Source organism: Lytechinus variegatus, chromosome 17 (assembly GCF_018143015.1).
Source record: "Lytechinus variegatus isolate NC3 chromosome 17, Lvar_3.0, whole genome shotgun sequence".
NCBI lineage: Eukaryota > Metazoa > Echinodermata > Echinoidea > Temnopleuroida > Toxopneustidae > Lytechinus > Lytechinus variegatus.
The window spans coordinates 24890221-24913198 of record NC_054756.1 but is presented as its reverse complement, the minus strand read 5'-3'; the positions used below and the strand labels follow the sequence as shown (position 1 = coordinate 24913198).

General features: G+C 37.2%; 1 protein-coding gene across 4 annotated transcripts in view; it reads left to right on the top strand.

Moving 5' to 3' along the window:
• The window catches only part of LOC121430820 (laminin subunit alpha-like), a 110891-nt gene extending 89623 nt beyond the window's left edge, over positions 1-21268 (top strand). For 3 of the 4 annotated variants that reach the window (XM_041628232.1, XM_041628233.1, XM_041628230.1), the window contains 17 exons: positions 180-301; positions 1313-1493; positions 1981-2156; positions 2495-2602; positions 3063-3183; positions 3626-3781; positions 4309-4466; positions 8121-8132; positions 11267-11452; positions 12662-12964; positions 13503-13698; positions 16450-16611; positions 17115-17271; positions 17776-17906; positions 18533-18635; positions 19953-20075; positions 20714-21268. In XM_041628232.1, the coding sequence (XP_041484166.1) occupies positions 180-301; positions 1313-1493; positions 1981-2156; positions 2495-2602; positions 3063-3183; positions 3626-3781; positions 4309-4466; positions 8121-8132; positions 11267-11452; positions 12662-12964; positions 13503-13698; positions 16450-16611; positions 17115-17271; positions 17776-17906; positions 18533-18635; positions 19953-20075; positions 20714-20862 (2544 nt within the window). In that variant the 3' untranslated portion in view covers positions 20863-21268. The remainder of the gene's footprint in view (positions 1-179; positions 302-1312; positions 1494-1980; positions 2157-2494; positions 2603-3062; positions 3184-3625; positions 3782-4308; positions 4467-8120; positions 8133-11266; positions 11453-12661; positions 12965-13502; positions 13699-16449; positions 16612-17114; positions 17272-17775; positions 17907-18532; positions 18636-19952; positions 20076-20713) is intronic. The other variant, XM_041628231.1, reaches the window with a different exon arrangement.
• The last annotated feature ends 1710 nt before the right edge of the window (positions 21269-22978 follow it).

Sequence of the window (22978 nt, the reverse complement as noted above, 5' to 3'; positions counted from 1 at the left end):
TTGTGTGTGTTTTGGCCTCTGTGTATAAACATTATTTCAATTGATGGGGCTACCCTGCCCAAAATGAATGAATGGATGGATGGATGATTAAATACATACATACATAAATGAATGGATGAATGAATGAATGAAAGAAAAATAATGATATAGATAAATGATTTCTCTCATCAACTATCTAGTTACCTGGTGTCATCAGCAACCGTGACTTCGTTGGTGGCATGGATGAATTCCAGTATGGTGATACCCCCATCGGAGTCTGGAACTTTGTCAACGCTAGCTCTGTCAATGAAGGAATAATGAGGTGGGTAACCATTGACACTACGCATTAAAAAGGAACCGCTTATTTTTTTTGGGGGGGGAGGTTATAAAACCATTTGTCAAGCGTGAAACAGGTTGTTGACTTCTGGATGAAGTCTATGTATTAAACCTTGTGATATGCACTCAATGAAGTTAAACAATAATTGTTAAAAATGTCTTTTGTTTATAAAAAAAAGAAAAAACGGGTGAAAAAATTATGAAGAGAGAAAACTCAATATCAAAGGTAAAATTGTAATATTTGGTAAAAATGAAAGGATGTAATAATTATCAATGATCCTTACACTCTTGTAATATTGAAATGTTCATGATAGTCCAGTATGATTCTCTATTAATGGTTCTTACTATTGTACTGTAGTCTGGTTTTATTTTTTTCCTTAGTTCATTTACTGCACATTTCAACAATTAAAAAAAGAAAAAGGAAACTTTCCAAGTATAAGTTATATTTGAACTAGACTAATGTCATGTATGGTAATCATCTTGATGGAAAATGTTTGCTTATTGTTATGTAATGTTGAAATGATAATACCAGGATAGCCATGCTAAAGCCATGGTAATAGTATGCAACATTTAAAACATTTTATTAAGCACCATATAAATGTTGAATATTGTTATTATTATTACTATTGTGGGTGCATCTTGGTCTAGTGGTTCTGAATCTCGCTTTTAAAACAGAGGGTTGTGGGTTCGAATCCCAGCCATGGCGTGTTTTCCTTCAGCAATAAATTTATCCACACTGTGCTGCACTCAACCCAGGTGAGGTGACCCAGGAGTAATTCCTTGCATGCACAGAGTGCCGATGAAGGTAGCTCGAGCTAAAGCTGGGGTAATATTAGCAGCGCTTTGTATCCTCAGGCATAAAGCGCTTTATAAATCCAGCTATTATTATACGTTATAGAAATGTGGAAATCAAATTGAATCAAATCAATTATTGAACCTCTTCAATAGTTGTGTTTAAAGAACATCCATAAACTTATTTCCTCCTTTTTTGTATCAGGAACGTGACGGACCTGGCTGTGACGACCGACCCCGACGATCCTCCGTCCGCGGTGATGTTCGACGGGACGGGCTACGCCATTGTCCCACGTGGAACCAAGGAGATGGCTGTCGGTAACCGCATCCAGATGCAGATCAAGACGCTCTCCCCCAACGGACTCCTCCTCTTTGCCGGAAATGAGGTAGGTTCACCATCCTAATGCAGCGAAACCTTTATGGTTGACCTGCCATCCCAAAGCCAGCAATAAGTCACCCAAAATGAATTTTGAGATTTTTATTGAGTCTGAATAAGCACATCGAAAGCTTTAAAATGATGTATAACTTGTCTGAATGGATCAATAATAACCCTCAGAAATACTCAATTGAATGCAGAAGAAACCATTAGAAGCATAAGCTTCAGAAAAGATGACATTTGAATAATTGCTATTTCAGCTAAGAATGTACTATAGTTATAGTGAGTATGTGACATCATCGTTCCACCATTTGCATGCTGTCAATGATGTTCTCCCCATTCGAAAAAAAGGGAAAATTTTGATAACGTCACAACTTTTGATGAAATTTAAAGTGCTTGATTGATTTTTCCTCCATTTGTTTAAATTGTCTTTGTGTTGACATTGACATTACCTTCATCAAATACCAATTTGTACTGTTTGATTTTGCTTCACTCAGGGAGAGACTTTCTTTGTGGAGATGCGTGGCGGTCGTATCTACTACGAATACGACCTTGGATCTGGTCCCGTTTCTCAGAGGTCCAAGAATATGTACAATAACAACAAGTGGACCACCATCAACCTCTTCCGTGCCGGCCAGGCCACCCAACTCTTCACCATCTCCCAGGAAGCAATGTGAGTAGTCCTTGAAATTATGTGTTTTATCTTGACCTGAAGATTCAGGCGTGTATTTTCCGCATTGCTTTGCACAGACTTAGCACTTCATAATACCGATCAATGCAAACTTGCTTAGAAACATGTTATTAAGCACTATTCACATGGTGTCCATATTACAGGGATGTCACTTTTTCAGACTATAATCTGAATTCAGACTTTTTAATCAACTCTAAGTGGCATCCACAATATTATTATCATGAATTTTCTTATTCTGTTGGTTTGCACTATCAGGGTTTCAGCTACACAAAGTGCCGACATAATTTTGTGAGTTTCTTGTTTTCTGTTTTTTATCATAGTACGGAGGACTTTGCTTCATTCTCTTCACCCGGATCAGAGACTGAGCTGGCCACCAATGATCTCATCTACATTGGTGGATTGGTTGCCATTCCAGATGGCCAGTTCCCGTAAGTAGAATTGCATTATGATAATGGTGGTGATGATGGTGATAATTATGATGATGATGATGACGACGATTAGGGTGATGATGACGAGGGTGATGATGATGGTGATGATGATGATGATGGTGGTGACGGTGATGATCATGGTGATGATGATGATGACGATGATGATGATGATGACGGTGATGCTGATGGTGATGATGCTGCTGCTGATGCTGATGCTGATGGTGGTAAGAATAGTATTAATTTGATCATTATTTTGTGCAAAGGGACAAAAGGATCAAGAATGAGAGAGATGATGATCATGAACAAAATTATTAATTATCTGGATTATTGAAATGATAAGTCTTACAGTAAGATTCAGCTGCAATGTTAATTAACAATATTGATGGAATATTTTAAAGTCTATTTATAGCATTTCTGCATGAATAATACTTTCCTTTCCCTTCTGTTTTTTTTCCTCCAGAACTGTCACCCGAGAGCGTTTCCGTGGCTGCATGGCAAACCTGGTCATCAGCTCCCAGAATGTCGACCTGACCGCTGCCGATGTCCAAACGGCCGGATTCTTCCCTGCTTGCATCCGCCAGGTTAGTCTATTGTCCAAAAGACAAATATAATTGGCTTTTTCAAATAGGTGACTGCCGAGCCTTAATCCAACACTGAGTTGTCAGAACCCAACTTTTTGTTTGAAAAGTTTGAAAAGTAAGATCCAATGCTTGATAATGATATTCAGGTAAACTTGCACATATCCACGCTCCAGATGTCAAATACTCTCCCACGTGAATGTAGTTTTTGTTCAAGATTATGTAAAACATGTATTCATACATGTAGTTTCCTCTGAATTCGGAACAGGCTTCAGTGGTACCAAAAGAATCAACTTCAGCAAAGTTTCAAGCTTATCAGGGTTTGAGCTTGTGTTTATTAGACAAACAAGGTGCATCAAATGCATTGCAAGGATATAATAAAATGTTGGGCTTTTTTTAGCTCTTGTTTGCATTCCTAATGTTGTTTGTGTTGTTGATATTGCAGGACATCCGTGTTGCCACGTACCCCCGTCCCAGCGGAGGTTACACCGAGCTGGCCATGGTGGATGGCCTCGACCTGATGAGAGACGGCGACTTCATCCTGAGATTCCGCACCGAGGAGCCTGATGGTCTCATGCTCTACACTGCTGATGACACTCAGGTAAGTGGGAGGTCAGAGGGCAAAGGTCAGGCGGGAAAGGTCTGCGCCAGTATGTGTATTTCCGACTCTGGTATGTGAAGTGTTATAGCACCAGCTTGTGACGGTTCATGTGTTGACGAGAATATAAACAATTGCCCTCTTTGCAGCTCCTTGTCAAATCATGATGTTCCTATAATAAATGGTAGGCACTTATTGCAGTGTCTTTCTGTAGTGTCGTGGCAGCGGTGGGATAGTTCATGATTAGGAAGTGTATTGTGTTCAGGAAAATTTCATTTCCTCTTTCTCTATGATTCTTATTATTATTGCAATCGTCATTCTCATTGTTCTTCTCATTCTCCTCATCATCCTGATCCTCCTCCTCCTCATCTCCACCATCATACCCACGACAATACCATATAATTACAAATCTTGCTGAAACATAAAATATTAAGTTTGAGGATCAATATAAAGAAACAAAATTTAATGATATGCTATTTTAGAATTAGGTAAACATGAAGTGAACTTTGACCGTATCCTCTCTCTTTCAGAGCTCCTCCGTTGCGATCATGATGAGTAACGGCGCTGTCCTTGTCGTCGCCCATAAAGACGGCAGCACTGCAGAGCTCCTGACCCCCGAGAATGCGTACAGTGACGGAATGTGGCACACCATTAACGTACGTCGCCCAGCAAGAAGAGCTAATCGAGAGTAAGTAAAACACTCATGCATATCATCCTTCATACTTTCGGGGGCCGTTTTATGAAGCTGTTCGTAAGTTAAGAATGACTTTAAGAACGACTGGTGATCCTTTCTTGTGGTAAATGACATTCACCATTAAATGTTCATTGGTGATTATTCAGGGCGTAAAAAAGGTTCACTAGTCATTTCAGAATTCGCTCTTAATTTACTAATAGCTTTATGAAACTCCCACCGGATGCTTCTAGATACATGTATGGGTGGCTAGATGATACTGCAAATAGGAATATGACGACGTGTACAGTCAGAACTTTCCTATATAGAGAGATTAAAAAACTATAAAGATAATTTTTCCTCCTTGGTGCTATAACAGAAAGGCTGTGCCCCCTCCCAAAATACCTTGGCCTAGATAGGGTTAAGAGCAGTGATTGATTGTTTAGTTGACATTCATAATTGATTATATGCAATATACATGTACAATGCAATCAATGGTAAATATCAGCTCCATAATCAATCTCGCTTTATGTTACAGGGCCGGGGGAGTGTTTCACAAAGATTTAAGTATGACTTAAATGCCAATGCGCACCTGAAATGAGCAATCTCATTGATCAATACGCAGAAGTGCACGTCCTCTTCGCATGATCTGACCAGTGCGGTCATGCCTTTAATACCGCATGCAACTAGACATTGCAGTGCGACTCTAAGTCATACTTAAATCTTTGTGAAAAACACCCAACACCCCCCCGGGATGGGGTTGTATAAAAATGCATTTCATGTGATCTTTACCAATGTAGAGTAGTTATCAACTAAAATTGTATAATCTTATCAAGGATATCAAATGCAATAATGCGTAGACAGTGTTGTTTTTTTTTTTCATTATATGCACAGAAAGCATTTTGTATACTCATTATACATACAGCTAGTGATAGACCTAGTAGAGCTTTTGATGTGCAATATAGCAGATGAATACCATATTTGTTTTAATTTGCATAATTTGAATAGTATTTAACTGGAATACTTCATTTAAATCTCGATGGCCTCCCTTTTTCAAATTTTTATCTTCATTTGAGGATATATTATTAATTTGCATAATACTTGTTCTAATCAAGAAAGTTGTAATCTTGCTCAAAACTTCTATCTTGAGATCATGCTTTTCTATGTCTCCACACAATGGTGGTTGTTGCTGAAGGCATGATTTACATATGAAGATTTTATTTTCTTCAAGTTCAACTCATGTTTCGGGGTCCTGGGGAGCGTTTCATGAAACAAATTTTCAAAGGCAATTTGTTATAAGCTACTGGAATCCTTAATTAATCTATTTGTTCATGACATACTCCCCTTGACTCCCAAGTAATGTTATTGATTCAAATCAACTTTAAGGAAGGCCATTGATTAGTTTTTTTGACCAATTCTAACAGGCCTGTGCACACACTAGTAAATTATGGTGATACTGGTTCAGAGTTGCCAAGTGGTACTGATTTTCCGTATTTAGTACTAAAAATAGAGAATTCTGATGGTTATACTATGGTATTCCTGTGAAAATACTAATTTCCTCACCAAAATACTGATTTTCAGCCTTGAAAATATTGAAATGTTCTTGTTCAGGTTGGCAGCTCTGCTGGTTTTCCATAGAAGTGAAAGATTGATTTAAATCACTGGAAACTTTTTTTTTTAAGAGGGGGGTAGTTGATTTGATCAAATCAAATGCAAGATTGACTTTTACATACACATCTGTTGAGCATTGTTCCTCCTTCCCAAGTACTATATAGCAAGTGTGACATGCTAACTCTGTATTAATTAATCAAATCAGTTAAATTTATTGCTGTAGAACTTAGAAATTAAATTTTACATGCTACAATTAGTCTTCAGCTGCTCTGATTATATTCATTGTGCTTTTTTGAGGCGGTAGAATAGGCATATATTTATCATGTGCACACCTCATAACGCTGTACCTTGACCTTGTTACAAGCTACTACATGTGTTGTTATAAGCTACTGTAATCAACGTTTTATTGGTTGTGCCTTGGGAGACAAGGTGGATATGTGCTCTATACAAATACCCTATATCATTATTAGTAGTAGTAGTATCATGGAATGTGGGTTATTTCATTAAACAATTTTCATAGCCAATTTGTTATAAGCTACTGAAAACCTTTTATGTCATTTACTGAAAGCAAAATAATCAGTGAAATTGATACCCCTGATTCCATTTCTGAAAGTGTGTGACTTCTTTGCTTCATTTTTTTCACAATTAAAAAGTTACAAAATTGTAAGAAAGTAATGATATTTATTTTTTGTGTTTGTCATTTTTTCATTCCAGCAACATCTTCAGCTAATTTTTTTTTTCATTTTAAGGGATAACAAAATTAAAACACAAATCAAAAGGTTATAATTTCACTCTATTTCGAGTGTTCAGAGTATTTAAACTAATTTTATGATCAATTTCAAATTGTTACCTTTCTTCCCAACATACTTCAAATGGATTTTTTTTTATTGGGAGGGAGTAGTAATAGGACACCATACCGTATCCATTCCACCCCATTAATTTAATACAGCAGTGTGTATGTTCATTTACATTTATTCACAATTGAAAGCTTTAATCGGTGTATACATGTACCAGGAGCCTGTCTTACAAACAGTTGCGATCGATCCGATCAATCGCAACTATTGAAAGCCAGCAACGTCATCATCTAAAATACATGTTTGTTCAGAATATTTTCTAGAAAATTTCCAAAAGAAAAAAACTGATCACAGTTTCAATGTTTGATGAGTCGTTTAATTTGAATGTGACCAGTGACCCCAATACCAACACTAAGTTACAAGAGAAGGTTCTCAGTAAATAGCCGAAATAGTATTTTGGTCTTCAACATTTAACAATTAAAAAAACAAGCTACTAAATCTGAAATGGTGATTTTCTTCTTCGTACTCTCAAAATTTGAGGTTGCTATTTGAAATAAAAGTCAAGATACAAGAGTTTCTTTGACACCACCTTTTTACGGTAATTTTTGTCCATAAAAATTGTACGATGTGCACATCTCTTTTGCTTAACCCCAGAGTTCAAACCTTGTTTCCTCCTATTCTTTGAAGCTCTCATTGAATTTCATCTACATTCAATCAAGTACTTGTTAGGGTAATTGTTGATCAATATTTACAAGTTACTTTCAATTTAAAGCTTAGGACGTGCTTTTTTCAAGCTCAATAAAAAATCTCAAAAGTTCATTTTGGGTGACTTACAGTTGGTTTTGGGGAGGCGGGTCTCAAACACATTGGGTGATTTCAAGTTCAGTGTTGACCTTTTGGTGTTGGTGTTAGGTTAATTTTTACACAATTATAACACCAAACATAAAATGAAGATGGTCCCGAAAAGTCACTCACTAGTTGTCGAGATGTCAATAATGTGATCTGGATCAGTTTTACAAACTCTGAATAAGTTTTGAAGCTAGGGGAAGCAATCCAAATTTCAACACCAACACCAAGGCCAACACTGGACTTGAAATCACCCACTATACCTGTACACAATCTTTGTGAAAACCCCAAAGACCGCTTCTTTATATTCTATGCTCCGTTCTCCCCTGCAAAAACCCATTCCTGCGTTTCGTTAAATGATCATATATTCTTCCCAATCTTTTTCCTCGCTGCCATATCATACTTTTGTGTAACCTATTAGACCAGAGGATGAGTAAGTAGTTGAATATTATTTATTAGAATTCCGTAGAGTAGTTGTTTTTAGTTTTAGCTTGTTTATCCCTTTTTTTTAGCTTATATATTCCCTAACCCTGCATATGATGACTTGCACGTGTGCTTACGTTTTGTTTGCCTGATTGTGTTATCCACAGTTTAACAACAACTTTTCTCCTTTTTTTGTTTGATTTTCCTATGTTTTATTTTCCATTTTTGCACCTTCTGTTTTGTCTGACCTAGGACCCCTTTCATAATGAGTTGCAACTATGGTAGCTTTGCCATCATGGCAACTCGGTTGCGTAACACGGCTCAGCAGCCAATCACAATCAAGGCTTCCATGGTAGTTTCAAATAACCATGAGACGCAATTGATTGTGACACTCCCCTTCCCCCTTATTTGAAGTTCGAACACTTTTTTTTTCAAATTTGCTGTTGTGCTCCTTAGTCTGAATTCTTGCAATGAGACTGGAAACTTTAATTTTTGTGTACCAACTCATCCATTATAGCTCAATAAATGGGGAATCAAATACACCCCCCCCCCCCAAAAAAAAAAAAAGAAAACTTCTTTGAAAAAAGAAGACAAATATTAAAAAGCAGAGTGAAAGTTTGAACAAAATTTGATGTTTATTAGAACTACATTATGAATTTTTGAAAATTGATAAAAGGTTTCCCTATTGCTGTATCTGTAGGGGTTTCAAATTGATCATGTCGGTACTTGTATTCAGACTAAGTTTAAGGTCCTTCATTTGCCTACCTAGTCCCTGTGAGTCCTTGGTTTTATTATTCTTACTACAATAAATCTAATTTACTGATTAATACAATCAGTCAGTAGTAGAGTGGTACAATTAATTGCCCACCTTTAGGGTATTTGGCCTAATATTTAGTGATATATGGCTATATAGCAGTGATGACATCACAGAAGTCATAAAAAAGCCATTTTGAATCACTCTTTCAAAATCCTGATAAAAAGGAGCGAAAAATTGCACAAGCTAGCTTATGATGTTGAATCTTCTCTTTATTAATGCTGTGTTCTCCTCATTCATACTATCAATATTTACATTATTTCCCCCAAGTCTTATCATTCTTTCTCATGGATAAAAAATACAACGAAACTAAAGCTGTTTGGCTGTGTTTAAGTGACCTTGTAAGCTAGAATCACAAACATGAGTTGATGATTCTAAATGCAAACTTAAATCACGGTAACTGCAGAATCAGGGTTATATACTCTTTTCGAATGCCGTTTTTCCTTCACTTCAGCCTCGCCATTGCGCGTCGTAGTGCGCAGTTTGACCTAGGAAGTATACATGTAGGTCAACTTTAAAGCGTCACTGCGTCACACCTTTGATGTTCAGTACATACATGCAACGCTACTGTGGAAGGCGAAGAATACAGCTGGCAGGGCACGGTTTGGGATGAACGTGATATAGGCTGACATAGTGACTACATAGAATCATGATTCAAAACACTATCCAGTTTTATTGACCTTTAATCGAACATGATCTTACAGAAACATCTTTCCCCTTTTTTCTGCATATCATGTATGTATTTTGAAGCAAATATCTTCTTTTGATTGAACGCAATCATGATTCCACTTAAATACATGTATTTTATAGGAACATATTTCAAATCGTGATTCCAGGGTAAAAAGTTGCGATTGAACGCACCCATAGATATCTCTAAATACACATGCACATTGTGTCTGATCTCTTGTATAAGAACTCTATGTACAAGCATATATACATGTATATATCAGAATGTTTAGAATATGTGTTTGTGTTTTTAATGTATGTATGCATGCACATGTATTGTTACAACTTGTAATCGTAAGTATTGTATGTAATGCCTCTCTTAAGTATGTAATATACTTGTAATATCATTATATATATCCACAGTGTGCTTAGCCTGCATGCTATATGACCCTTTATATAATATTATGAATGCAAACGTACATGTATGTGTGTGAATATATATGCTTGGTTTATTTGAATTATTCAACTTCATGTACTTTTCCCTGAGAAGAATGTCAATTTGTTTGCTTTTCATCAAATTTTTGGTATGACATTGTTTGATTATATACTTAGATGTTACAGCTTTTCGCAATCAGTTATTGATAAAAAAGTTTAAATTGATAATAAAGTGTACCTTGACAAAGACGGTCATTTATCCTCGTTGAAGAGATGCACTCTACATTGTTCATCAGAGCCACGATTATTTGACTTCCCACTCAAACTCTTCCAATGACTACTGTAAAAGAAAACCTTCCATTTAATAGTAATTTGATGTGTTTTTTTAATTTAGAATTACATGTATGTTGGTTTATCACGTGCATGCCTGATATCCATGAATCTTTTCTTCAATTAAGAAAAGGTTTCCCCTCTGTCCAAACTGAAAACTGCTGCAGGGTCTCCAGAACAACCTTGCACATTGTATTATTTCATATTCATGGAGCATATTGGAAAAAAATAAAAAATGAATCAAGGTTCTGTTTTGTGAATATTGTCAGCACTGACAAAGATTGTTCCCTGGCAATACCGATGCTTCGCAGCCAACCCAAACCATGTATATTTCTCTGGAATCATCAGAGTTGACAATAAAATCTTGTAAATCATATTTGTCATAATTCCATATTTCATTGATTGGGGTAATATTTTTAGAAATAAGTCTTTATTTTATGCTGTATATATGGGTAAAAATTGCCAATCTGTCTTCTGCCAACTCCTCCACTCACCACATGGTCTACCTTTAATTGGTCTGATAGCATTCCGCCCATCAACAGTTCATCTAACAACCATTTGGTCCAATCATCACTTTGTCTAATCACCAGTTCGTCTATGACTATTTCGTCTCATGATCGTTGCTCTAATGTCCATTTTATTTTCATTCATTTTCGCCCAGTTAACACTTAGTCCAATTAGACCAAATGGCATATGGACTAAATGGCTTTTGGACCAACTGGTTATTAGACAAAATGGTGAGTGGACGAAATGGCCAATTAGACCATGTGGATAGTGGACGAACTGATGGTAGACTGAATGATAGTATTTGAGATGGTAATTGGACCAAGTGGCACTAGACCAATTAAAAATAAACCTACTTGTGCACCGATTCTGACCCTCTTTATTTGTACTTCTAGACTCTCCCTGTCGGTCGATGATAACGATCCAGTGTTAGAAGCCTTTAATAGCCGTGGTATGAAGACAGCTGGCATGCTCTTTGTTGGTGGTGTTCCTGAGGGATACGACTTGGGACCTATTACTGTTCCACCCGCAGCCAATGCACCTTTCATCGGATGTCTTGCAGATATATCCAGCAAATATGAGTAAGTTGTTGTCAAGTAACCTTACAACTGCACAGGATGGCAAATATTAATTTATTTCATTCATTTATGCTGTATGTTTTACATTTGCATAAGATGTGATACACTCAAAGGCCATATCTTAACCCTAATTTTCTCGACAATTTTTGTGATATATCTGCTGCGCAAAATTTTTTGACCTCGCCGCTCACTGACTTTTTACTCTGAAGTCTCACGCAAATTTTGAGACCAAATTTGTGACGCCCGGGTTCGCGGTTACGACATTCACAACATTATGTAAGTGCATGTCAGACCCAAAATTGCTCATAAACGTGATTTCATGTACAAATCCAATGCAAATTGTGTATTTAGCCAAAATTCATAAATGTGTATTATTTCTACTTTTACTGACTAATCTTAATGAATTTTGCCTTGTTTATGATCTGAATTAAGTCAGGAATGATTTCCATTGAAAAACAATAATAAAAAAAAGTAAAAAAAAAGAAATACATAAGAAATAAAAAAAAAGAAATACATAAGAAATTAAAAAACAATAAAATACATAAGAAATCGGTCATGGTACCAGAATTTTTTCATTCACATTCACAATGCTATAAAGAATATTTTCACAAAAAAATCGAATTCTAGGAGCTTTATTTAGTAAATCAGAGCAAAAAGTATGATTTAATGAATAGATTAGCATAATTAATTCATATAAAATAGAAATATATGAATTCAGTGAAATTTACCAATGCAAATGCATAGATTATGTCATTCTCTACCATCATGCAATTTTTTGTTGTGATCGCGCAATCCATGGCCGAGATCTTAAGGGGGAGCCATAATGGCCCCCCCCCCCAGGAGAATACCCCAGGAGAATTAGGGTTAAAGAACTCCCGAAAAGTGCTACAATAATAGACAATAAAATCACAAAAAAATACCATAGAATAGAATGTTTGCCTCTTCCTAGTTTGGCAGAAGTCTTTGATCCATATCTGTCATATCAGCCACTATTCACTACACTTTTTCACAATTTAACTTTATATTTTAAATAGCATGTAAATGTTCAAAGTATCCAGGTTTATCTGAATATCTATTCCAAATTTGTTTCAGTAGTAACTGGATTATTCTTTCCCAAACCTGATTCCGTTGTGTACAGGAGTCACCTCCTCTATATAGCAGATGCATACACACAGTTTTATTCATAATCTGTACCTTCCAATCAAATTACAGCAAAATCACCTTTGCCAACCGTATGAGAGACTTCAATGCTTTCTACGGCTTCTGCGATCCGTTGCTATCGAGCAACGCCACGGAAGAAGAAGTAACCCTCACCTCCCCTGCCCCCACCGATGCTGCCTCGACCGAAGGAGCGTCGACTCCGCCGTCCATGCGCAACGACGGGCCTTGCGTCCTGTCGTCCAACCCGGAGGAAGCGCCTGAAGACCCATCGAACGAGGGCGCCGTCCAGTTTGGCGTCCTGGCCGACAGTCACGTGGCGTTCCCCAGACAAATTACGAAACAATACAAAAATGAGTGAGTTATCCTTATGCTTATCTGAAGTGCAACCATTCCATTCGGCTGACCATAGATTTGGTAATCTGTGTTTGTAGAGGGCTTTAGCTCTTCCCTGATCAAACTGATTTAAAGATGGCTCATAAAGCTCTTAATAAATGCATGTTTTTTTAAAGGAATGGATGAGGAAGCACTAAAATTTGAGCTCCCAAGTTTTAACCCTAAATAGGGTTAAATTCAAATATATTTATTTATTTTAATTGGCAAAATACTGCATTAAAATGTGTGTCGACAGTTACTCTACACGAAGATATCGAACTTGAGCTCAGTAATGTGACAAGTTTCAAATGTAAAAAGAAAAATGTTCTCCATTCATTAACTACTTGCCTTGCAGTTAACTTATTTTGGTAATTCACCTTTTTTTTATCAATCGTACAATGTTTTGTAACACTCATCAAAATAATATATTGTTGAATTGATATTGATCTTTGTTTATTGGAAAAATCTTTTTACTGTACCTACATACATTCTATGAAATATTTTCCCTTGCAACTTTCAGGTACAACATTTCCGTTGCTGTGCGAACCGGTGCCCGCAACGGTCTCATGTACTACGCTGCAGACGATTCCCAGATTGATATCTTGACGCTGTTCTTGTATGAGGGTCGTCCCGTTATGGTCTTTAATCTTGGATCGGGGAATCTGAGACTAGAGCCCGAGGACGGTCGCACAATCAACGATGCCCAGTGGCATACGGTAAGATGTTTGGATTGAATGTTTCATTTCATTTATTGATTCAACCATTAAAAAAAACAGAAGCTATGTACAATAATATTCAAAGAACAGTTTATCAAAACAATACAAAGTAAAAAATGATTAGGGAGTCCAAAGAATCAAGAGCTTGTAGTTAGGGCTCCCTACATGTAACAAAGGGGCAATTCCATAAAATGTGTACATGTACGTCTGACCCCATATTTGTGGGACCTTCATGGAATTTTCTGTCTCTGATTTCTGGTTCGTTTTGCACTCTGTAATGTTCTCAAAGAACCATGACTTGGTCAGTTTATGAAGTGAAATAAGACTTGAGAAAAATTGGGGTGGGGCGTACAAAAGGTTGATTATTTTACGGACTTGCCCAAAGTAACAAATACCAGTTGATTATTAAAGACAAGTATTATATATATATATTAATTATGTGAAATGTAAGTAAACTGATCAACTCGAGTGGAGAGGTCGGCGCTCACAATCTGAACCGTTGTTATCAACAAGAAAGTGAAATAAACTAGAGATGATTATTCCCAATAAACAACGCAACGGTGCAGCCAGGGAATGACCTGTGCTTAACTCTGTGTTTAAAGGATCCTGAGCACCTGTTTTCTTGTACACATGAGGAAATCATTAACAGGGCTCTGTTGGGTGAATCATCCAATGATAAATTACTTGTAATCCTTGATCTTGATTGGCCGTCGCCCACTTTTGTGCTGTAGGCCCCTGGGAATGAAGCTTAACAAAAATTAATGGTTTAACCCTAATTCTCCGGGGGGGGGGCTTCGCGATATAACTGCTGCGCAAAATTTTTTGACCTCGCCGCTTGCTGACTTTTTACTTTTAAGTCTTGCGCAAATTTTGAGACCAAATTTGTGATGCCCGGGTACGCGGTTACAACATTATGTAAGTGCATGTCAGACCCAAAATTGCTCAAAAACGTGATTTCATGTACATATCCAATGCAATTTGTGTATTTAGCCAAAATTCATAAATGTATCGTTATTTCTACTTTTACTGATTAAACTTGATTTATTTTGCCTTGTTTATGATCAGAATTAAGTCTGGAATGACTAATAAAAAACAAAAGTAAAAAAACAAACAAATACATAAGAAATTTAAAAAACAATAAAATAAGAAATCGGCCTTGGTACCAGATTTTTTTCATTCACAATTGTTAGGAATACTATAAAGAATATTTTCACCCAAAAATGGCATTCTAGGAGCTTTATTTAGTGAATCAGAGCAAAAAGTATCATTTCATGAATAAATTAGCATAATTAATTCTTATAAAATATAAATATATGAATTCAGTGAAATTTACCCATGCAAATGCGTAGATTACGTCATTCTCTACCATCATGCAAATTTTCGTCGTGATCGCGCAATCCTCGGCCGAGGTTTTAAGGGGGCCATAATGGCCATAATGGCCCCTCCCCCCTGGGAATGACAAGAATCAAAATACCCTGGGAGAATTAGGGTTGAGAGAGGATTGTTGCAAATCTAATCTCATTTTAATCTGATACCTGTTTGGCAATTGCATCACCAATGAAAACCGTTATGGAAGGGGGGGTCAGGCAGGTCAAAACAAAGTAAGCAACATTCAGACCCCCCTCGACATTTTTCGCGATAAATCCGCGTCGCTCGCTGACTTTTTACTTACAAGTCTCGCGCAACTTTTGGGACCAAAATTGTGACCCCCGGGTACGCGGTTCCAAAATTACGCAACATTTCGTAAGTGCATGCAGACCCAAAATTACTCAAAAATGTGAATTTGTGTACAAATCCAATGCAAATAGTGTTCTTAGCCAAAATTCATAAATGTATCATTATTTTTCCTTTAACTGCTTAAAATCAATTAATTTTATCTTTTTTATGGTCAAAATAAAGTTCCAGACAATTTCCATTGAAAAAACAATAAATACATAAGAAATTAAGAAAACAATAGAATACATAAGAAAATAAATGTTTATTTTGAATTTTTTTTAAAATCAATTTGATCAGATGCCTATCTAGAGTATGTGAAACAAAAATTTCAGGGGCATTATTTTATTAATAAGAGCAAACTTATGATTTTACGCAATGAGACATGAGATTTTTTGCAGAATTTGATGCCATAATGGCAAATATTTGATGCCATTGCCATGGGTAATGCGTGTGCCAATTTTCTTCGCGATCGCGCGATCAACGGCGTAGATCATAAGGGGGGCTGAATCAGCACCCCCCCCCCCCCCCGTCTTCTTAGGCGTCGAAATAGTCCAGTCTATTTAGGGTTAACAATCTTCGGTTGCCCCTCCCCTTGATGAAACCTATGAACTACATATATGTAAAACATATCATTTTCTGTTCCAATGATAATAATCATATTAGTAATCTTTCCTTGTAGCCTGTTTGTATAGTGGTTCTACCCATTTCCTTAGTTCCAACACAATATTTAACTACCAGTAGCTAGTTCTAGAAGAGAATGGGAAAAGCGAGACCATGGGCCCGATTCACAAAGGACTTGCAACTGTTGTAAATTTGCCATTATGGCAACTACCATGGAAACCTCAATCGTGATTGGCTGCTGAGCCCTACTGTTACCATGGTAGTTGCCATTATGGCAAATTTACAAATCCTTTATGAAACGGGCCCGAAGAAGGTCCACTCTCATACTGAAAATTTTAAACCTTTCTCTTATGAAGCAGTTAAGATCATTGTTCACTGATCGTCTTTTCCTTTTCTCCCACTTTTGTACTTCAGATCAGAACATATCGTAAGAGGACAGAGGGCGAGCTGTACATCGATGGAGAGTTGGTCGCGAGCGGCAACAGTGGTCCAGGTGCTCGTCTTCTGCAAACCACATCCCCTTTCTACTGGGGCGGCCTGAACAGGACGCTTACGATCAGTAACAACGATGTCAATGTAAGTCCCGTAAAAACTACCTTTGCTTCGTACCAATTAACTCTTCGATGTCTGGATTCTGTATTTCTCATAGGGTTTGTACAGAGACTACCCAGTTTTGGTAGGCAACGGGTTAACTTGTTGACTCCGAAATTCTGTAATTCCGTAGGCTTTGTCCAGGAACCAACTGATTAAGATGAGGCATCAGCCAGATTGATTGAAGAGAACTGTGTACCTGTAAAATCAGGGGCCCCATTTCATTTAGAGTTACAACTGTTGTAACTTTGCCATTATGGCAACTACCATGGCAACAGGGCTCAGAAGTAAATCACAATCAAGGTTACCATGGTAGTTGCCATAATGGCAAAGTTACAACAGTTGTAAGTAGTTTATGAAATGGGCCCCAGATGTAATCAATTGTACAGTTCAACTCTTGTAATTGATTCCTAACCGTTATGTAACAGGATCATGAATATATTTCTATTCATAAAATCTTTGAAACCATTTCACTTCTGTCTTTGTAGGAAGCCAGCCAGATCGGCCTGCTTGGATGCATGAAAGATTTAGCCAACAACGGAGTTCCTTTTGGGAATCCTAGCAGCGAGTACGAGATCCAGGCTTGCTCTCAACTCATTGAACCGGGTGTTTACTTTGGTCCCGGCAAGGGATACGTCATCCCTGGTAAGTAAATTTGAGAAGTTGTAAAACTTAGATATTTATTACTTTGAGATTTTATGTTTCTGCAAAAGACAATGTGATCACCTCATCTTATCAGGGTTCCTTCAGTCCTGGAAAATCCTGGAAAAATTTGTGGTCATGAAAAATCAGGGAATTTGACAAATTTGTGAAAAGCCATGGAAAAGTCACGGAATTGCATTAACCTCTTGGCTATGGAAGCTTTCAAGTTTATCGTGTCTCGCTACTCTCTGGTCATACTCTGCTATTATAATTGGTGTTCATTGGAGATTTTCATTTTTCCCAGTTTTTGTAACATCCCAAATTCTTCCTAACTCCTGGGACGTCACAGGAAATCGTGGAAAGCAGAAATTTAGTCATGGAAAAGTCATGGAATTCTGTTCTCAAATTTCTGGGGGAACCCTGTATTTTGTTGATAGCAAACATCAATTCTGTCGATGATCCTGACTAGTCCCTTGATCCTCCAATGTATTTTGTACCCCTTTTCAGATGAGACCTTTGGGGTCAACCAAAGGATGGAGGTGCGTATGTCCATCAAGCCCCGTGTCAAGTCAGGGGTCATCTTCTCTGTGGCCAAACCTCAGATGGACTTTGCTTCCCTCGAGCTCATCGATGGACAGGTAAGAGCTTTGGTTTGGGATGAAGGGATCATAAAGCTTGTCTTGGGTTTTAGGTAACTTTATCAGAAGTTTCTGTTGCATATTTTAACAGAAATGCCACCGTAAAGGTACTATGTGTCTTTTCTGCATTCCCCTTTCCACGAGGATGGTTGCTGTGAGTGTTGGGTGAATCTTTGACAACTGGTCAGTAGGATTCGCTCTTTGGACTACGAACTGATTAAGAATCTTTTGTTTTAGAATTTAGAAATGGCTTTCGTTAATGTTGAATGGGAGAAAAGAAGGTATACAAGTGAGATCTGTAACATTCCAAAAGGTTATTTCAAATGGACTGGTGAAAAACTGGTGCTCTGGTTGCTGTCCACAATGCTGCTGATGATGAAAGCAATGTTGGAATGCAAAGGGCAGTCACTAACTGAGCTAAAAGACAGAGTCAACCCAGGTGAAGTGAGTGGGTACCTGGCAGGATTAATTCCTTGAAGACGGTGAGTGCTGAAAGCAGCAGTTCAAGCCAAACTCAGGTGAATAGTCATAGTAATGGTGTGCCTCAGAATAGACTTTATCTTGATAGATTAAGCAGTATCGGTGATTTCGCGGTCCTAATTTTGTTTTCTATTTAATGTCTGCAGCTGTTCTTCAGGGTTCAGAACGGTGCAGGTGTCATTGAAGCGACCTACATGCCCCCAGAAGGCTCTGCGTTCCTCTGTGATGGCAACTGGCACGACCTACTAGGTAAGTATCAAGTAATGCGAAGACAGTAGAAGGTATCTTTAGGAGAACAGAAAGAGTTCAATTGCTCCGATGGAAAATATGCACGTTAAGCCAAACGTGAAATCTAAACCTCCAAAACTAAATAATAATAATCTGCATTTATATAGCGCTTAATTCATTGAAACAAGGTCTCTAAGTGCTTTACAGATATATTATTACCCAGGTCATCGGATCCTTGCTTGCCCGCATACAATGTATGCACCTTCTCCACTCCCTGGGGAGCATTCCAACAAGAGTTCCAAGACTCAATTAGGCTTTTGCATCCTACCAGGTATCCATTTAACACCTGGGTGGAGAGTAGCAAATTGTGGTTTAACGCCTTGCCAAAGGACTCTAGGCTATGGTGGGATTCGAACACACGACCCTCTGATTACAAGGCGAGAGTCAGAATCTCTATTGTAATCTGAGATAATAAGATCGGAACAGATGTCGCAGGAGCAAATGTCTTGTCACCCAGAAAATGGCAACTTAAACCAATGATGATGATGTCAATTCATGGGGAATGGTATGTTGTGATAGTAACCTTGATGCTAGATTCATGCTGGAAAAGCAGAAATATCCACAAAACGAGTAGTTACCTGTGAAGGTTTGCATGGTGGGACAATTAAAGGGGAATCCTACCCAAATAACAACTTGTTTTTAGAGGAAAAAGAAAATCAGACAAGTTGATAGGTGAAAATTTGAACAATATTGGACAAACAGTAAGAAAGTTATGAATTTTTAAAGTTTGAAAATATTGGTAATCATTATAGCCATGGAGACTTTAAATTGGCCGCATATGGGATGTCATAGTGATGTACAGTAAGGCAAGGACTACCCCTCCCTGTACCCCATTACATAAAATGGCTAAAATTTCAATTTTTTTTTAACTTTACTACAAAATATGTATTTCTTTCATGAGGACATAAAACAATATACTGCCTTGGTTATATTTAGTTTACTGCTCCAAGGGAATGGATACTTAGGAGAAAACCACAAATCCCTGATAATTAAGTGCATGGCCCATGGGAAAGTTGTTCTTGCCCCTTGTCATAATTTACTTACCCAGTTGCCAATTGAAATCTACATAGTCTTAGGGATCTCAATTTTAAAGCAGTCATAACTTTCTTGTTGCATGTCCGATTTCTTTTAAACTTTCATCATTCTGTATTATTAATTTTATCCTTCCCAACACATTTTATGACCAAGGCTGGATTCCCCTTTAACAGAATGAGTTTATCATGAAAGAAAATATTCAATCATTTCATCCCCTCTCTCTATTGTCCACTTTTCCTACAGTGACCAAAGAGGGCTCTGTCCTGCAAATCACTGTTGACGGAGACGAGGGTGAGGTCGTGACCGGTCCGAGCGGAGCTACCGCTGCCAACACCAATAATCCTCTGTACTTTGGAGGATTGCCAGGTAAATAATAGCATTTAGTATTAAAGGGATGGTCTGGGCTGAAAAATATTTATATCTTAATAAATAGAGTAAAATTCACAAAGTAAAATTTCATCAAAATTGAATAACAAATAACGAAGTTATTGAATTTGAAAGTTTATGAATATTTTGTGAAAACAGTTATATGCACATCGTCATGAATATTCATTAGGTGGGCAGATGATGTCATATCCCCACTCTCCATTTTCTTATGTTATTACATGAAATCGAGCCGGCTGTGCCCCCCCCCCCTTTGATCCTCCATTGCATCTTTCCCTTGAAGATTCTTACATTCCTCATTTTCCAATTCTCTTTTTACCCCAAAAGTTTCCAAAACCTGGGGGGAAAGATCATTTGTTTACTCATCCTCTATGGAATAGCCTCCCTGAAAACATCAAACAGTGCTTGACACCTGAAACTTTCAAACTTTACCTTGAAACATTTCTCTTCAATTCTTCATAATTTCTTTTATAATTTCCTAAAAAGCACCTTGAGCACTCTACAGAGTGCATTTGGTGCGATATAAGTCAAATTATTATTATTATATTTATGTCTGCAGTTTGAGTAGTCAGAGCAATCATTAAATAAATAAATAATTTTGCATTTTCTCTCTCTTTAAGATGGTGAGGAGGGTAACCATCCCGGCATCCAGGTCAACGCCCACTACGTCGGCTGCATGCGTGACATCATGGTCAACGATGACCTCATCAACATGTCCGCCGGCCTCTTCGAAGGCGACGTCGATACACGCTCCTGCGCCGCCAACTGAGTGCATCGATGACCACACGATCAAGCCCCCAAATGCGAATGTGCATTTGTTACTCCTAAACTACATACCAAGACTTTACACAACATTCAATGTGACTGGGATGAGTTCATATCTCCTTTCCTTATGCCTTCCGTTCTCTCATCAATTTTAAAAATGTTTAATTTTTGAGATAGCACAAGTTTTATTAAGTATTAACTGTCCAATTTATGACGACTGACGCACATTGTAAGGGATTATGAATGAATTATTGTCTTTTAATGTCTGCAATTAATGTGTTCTGTTTTATCGCTGTGCTCTCATCAAATTTTTAAAATCCAATGGTTTTAATATTGCAAGACTTTTAAAGTAATAATTGTCTTATTTAAATAAGGATTATGGCTTGCTATGAAGAATTTTAAAAGAATTGTCCAAAAGGTTTGTCTTTGCAAATAAATGTGATTCACGATGTCACTGCCCGTGTATAGTGTTAACATACTACATTGTTGAATGGATTGTTACTGATGATTATTTTAACTTGAATATGGTATCATTTTTTTCAGTTCAGTATTGGAACCAAGGCTGACATCATTCATTCTTTCAGTTAGATATTTGAGCCATTGTTCATTCTCTCATTTTGAGAAGAGTGCATTGATTTTGATAATGACCAAGCCAAAGCTCCTTTGCAATTTTATTAGCGAGCTTTGGCTCTACAATGTAGGGGCTTTCGTGGGGCAGGCATATGACAAGCCCTTCTTCGCATTTATTCCTGTTTCTTGATATGAAGACATGGGAATAAATGTTTAAAAGGCTTGCCATACACCCACGTCGCTGAAAGCCCCATACGTCACTGTGAAGAAACTATTATTTCAATTTATTCAAGTAATCTGAACACAACTCGACTTTGGCCCATGTTTTCAGAAATGTTAGTCTCACTAATGAAATCGACCAGGGTCCTGTAACACAAAGGTTAGCGATTGATCGTAGGCTTGATTTTCACGATTAATTGTATGTTGCAATCAATGCTATCAATCGTTAAGAAGATATTCTATGATAATTGCAAAGTTTTGTGTTACAGGACCCTAGTCTTACTAGGTCATTTCCAGTGACTTGCAATTGGTCAGTTTGGAATCTGTTACGTTGGTATGACTGTAACACACCGGTAATTCCTTCAGAGATTAGTACAGGGTGTATCAAGAAAAAGGAATGCATTTCTAAGTGACTCCTACCATGGTGCTACATTATAACTGAATGCTGAATTTCATACGAATTGTTTTGTAGGTTACTTTGCATTTCATAACACACTCTGTACTCGTACTTTCATGTTGTCGCGAAACAGGTAGATTACAATTTATTAAGTATGCCATGGTGCTCTTTTTATATGTCTACTATGCAATTTTTATACACTTTTTATACAACTTTTGCACTTAATGTGGACAAATAATCATGTCTTGTCATTTTTAAAAACAAATAGATCATGATGCCTTTCACTTTTGATATAATCTTCCAAGATTAAAATTTTATGAGGTATGAACCTTAATAAGAAGTAATTTTTTAAAACTAATATGAAAAAAATAAGAATCATGTTGCAAGTCAAGTGATTATTATGAAAAGTTTAGTAAATGGTATGTATTTTTGGAGTATTTCAAGGACGACGGAATGTTTAATCATTTTATTACTTTTTGGAATCTGCCCACTGGCTGGGCAGATTTCGACTCTCCAAGGACTCAGTAGATGTTTTAAGAAATAAACTTTCACCGGGAAAACAAAACCATTGCCATACCTAGGTAAGGTGTTTTATTTACTCTTTTATTATTGTTAACAAAAGTGAAGCGACAGAGGGCCGATAGTCTTGTTTGTCTTTACTTTTGTTACAGAATGTGACACTTGTGGCATGTCTTTTTTGCAATCACAGTATATAGCTCAAGTTGAAAATCACTTCTATGCGTCATATCTTTGTAATGTCAGTCTTAAAGAGGATTGAGCTCCATTTCTTTTTAGCATATCTGTAAACTTTGATTTAAACTTGAAACTCAATATTCTCTTTTCCATATAAATGTACCCAACAAATACAGTTATGCATTTCGGCGGTTCTGTTGAGAATCCAAAATGATGTAGGTCATTTGATTTCAATAAATTG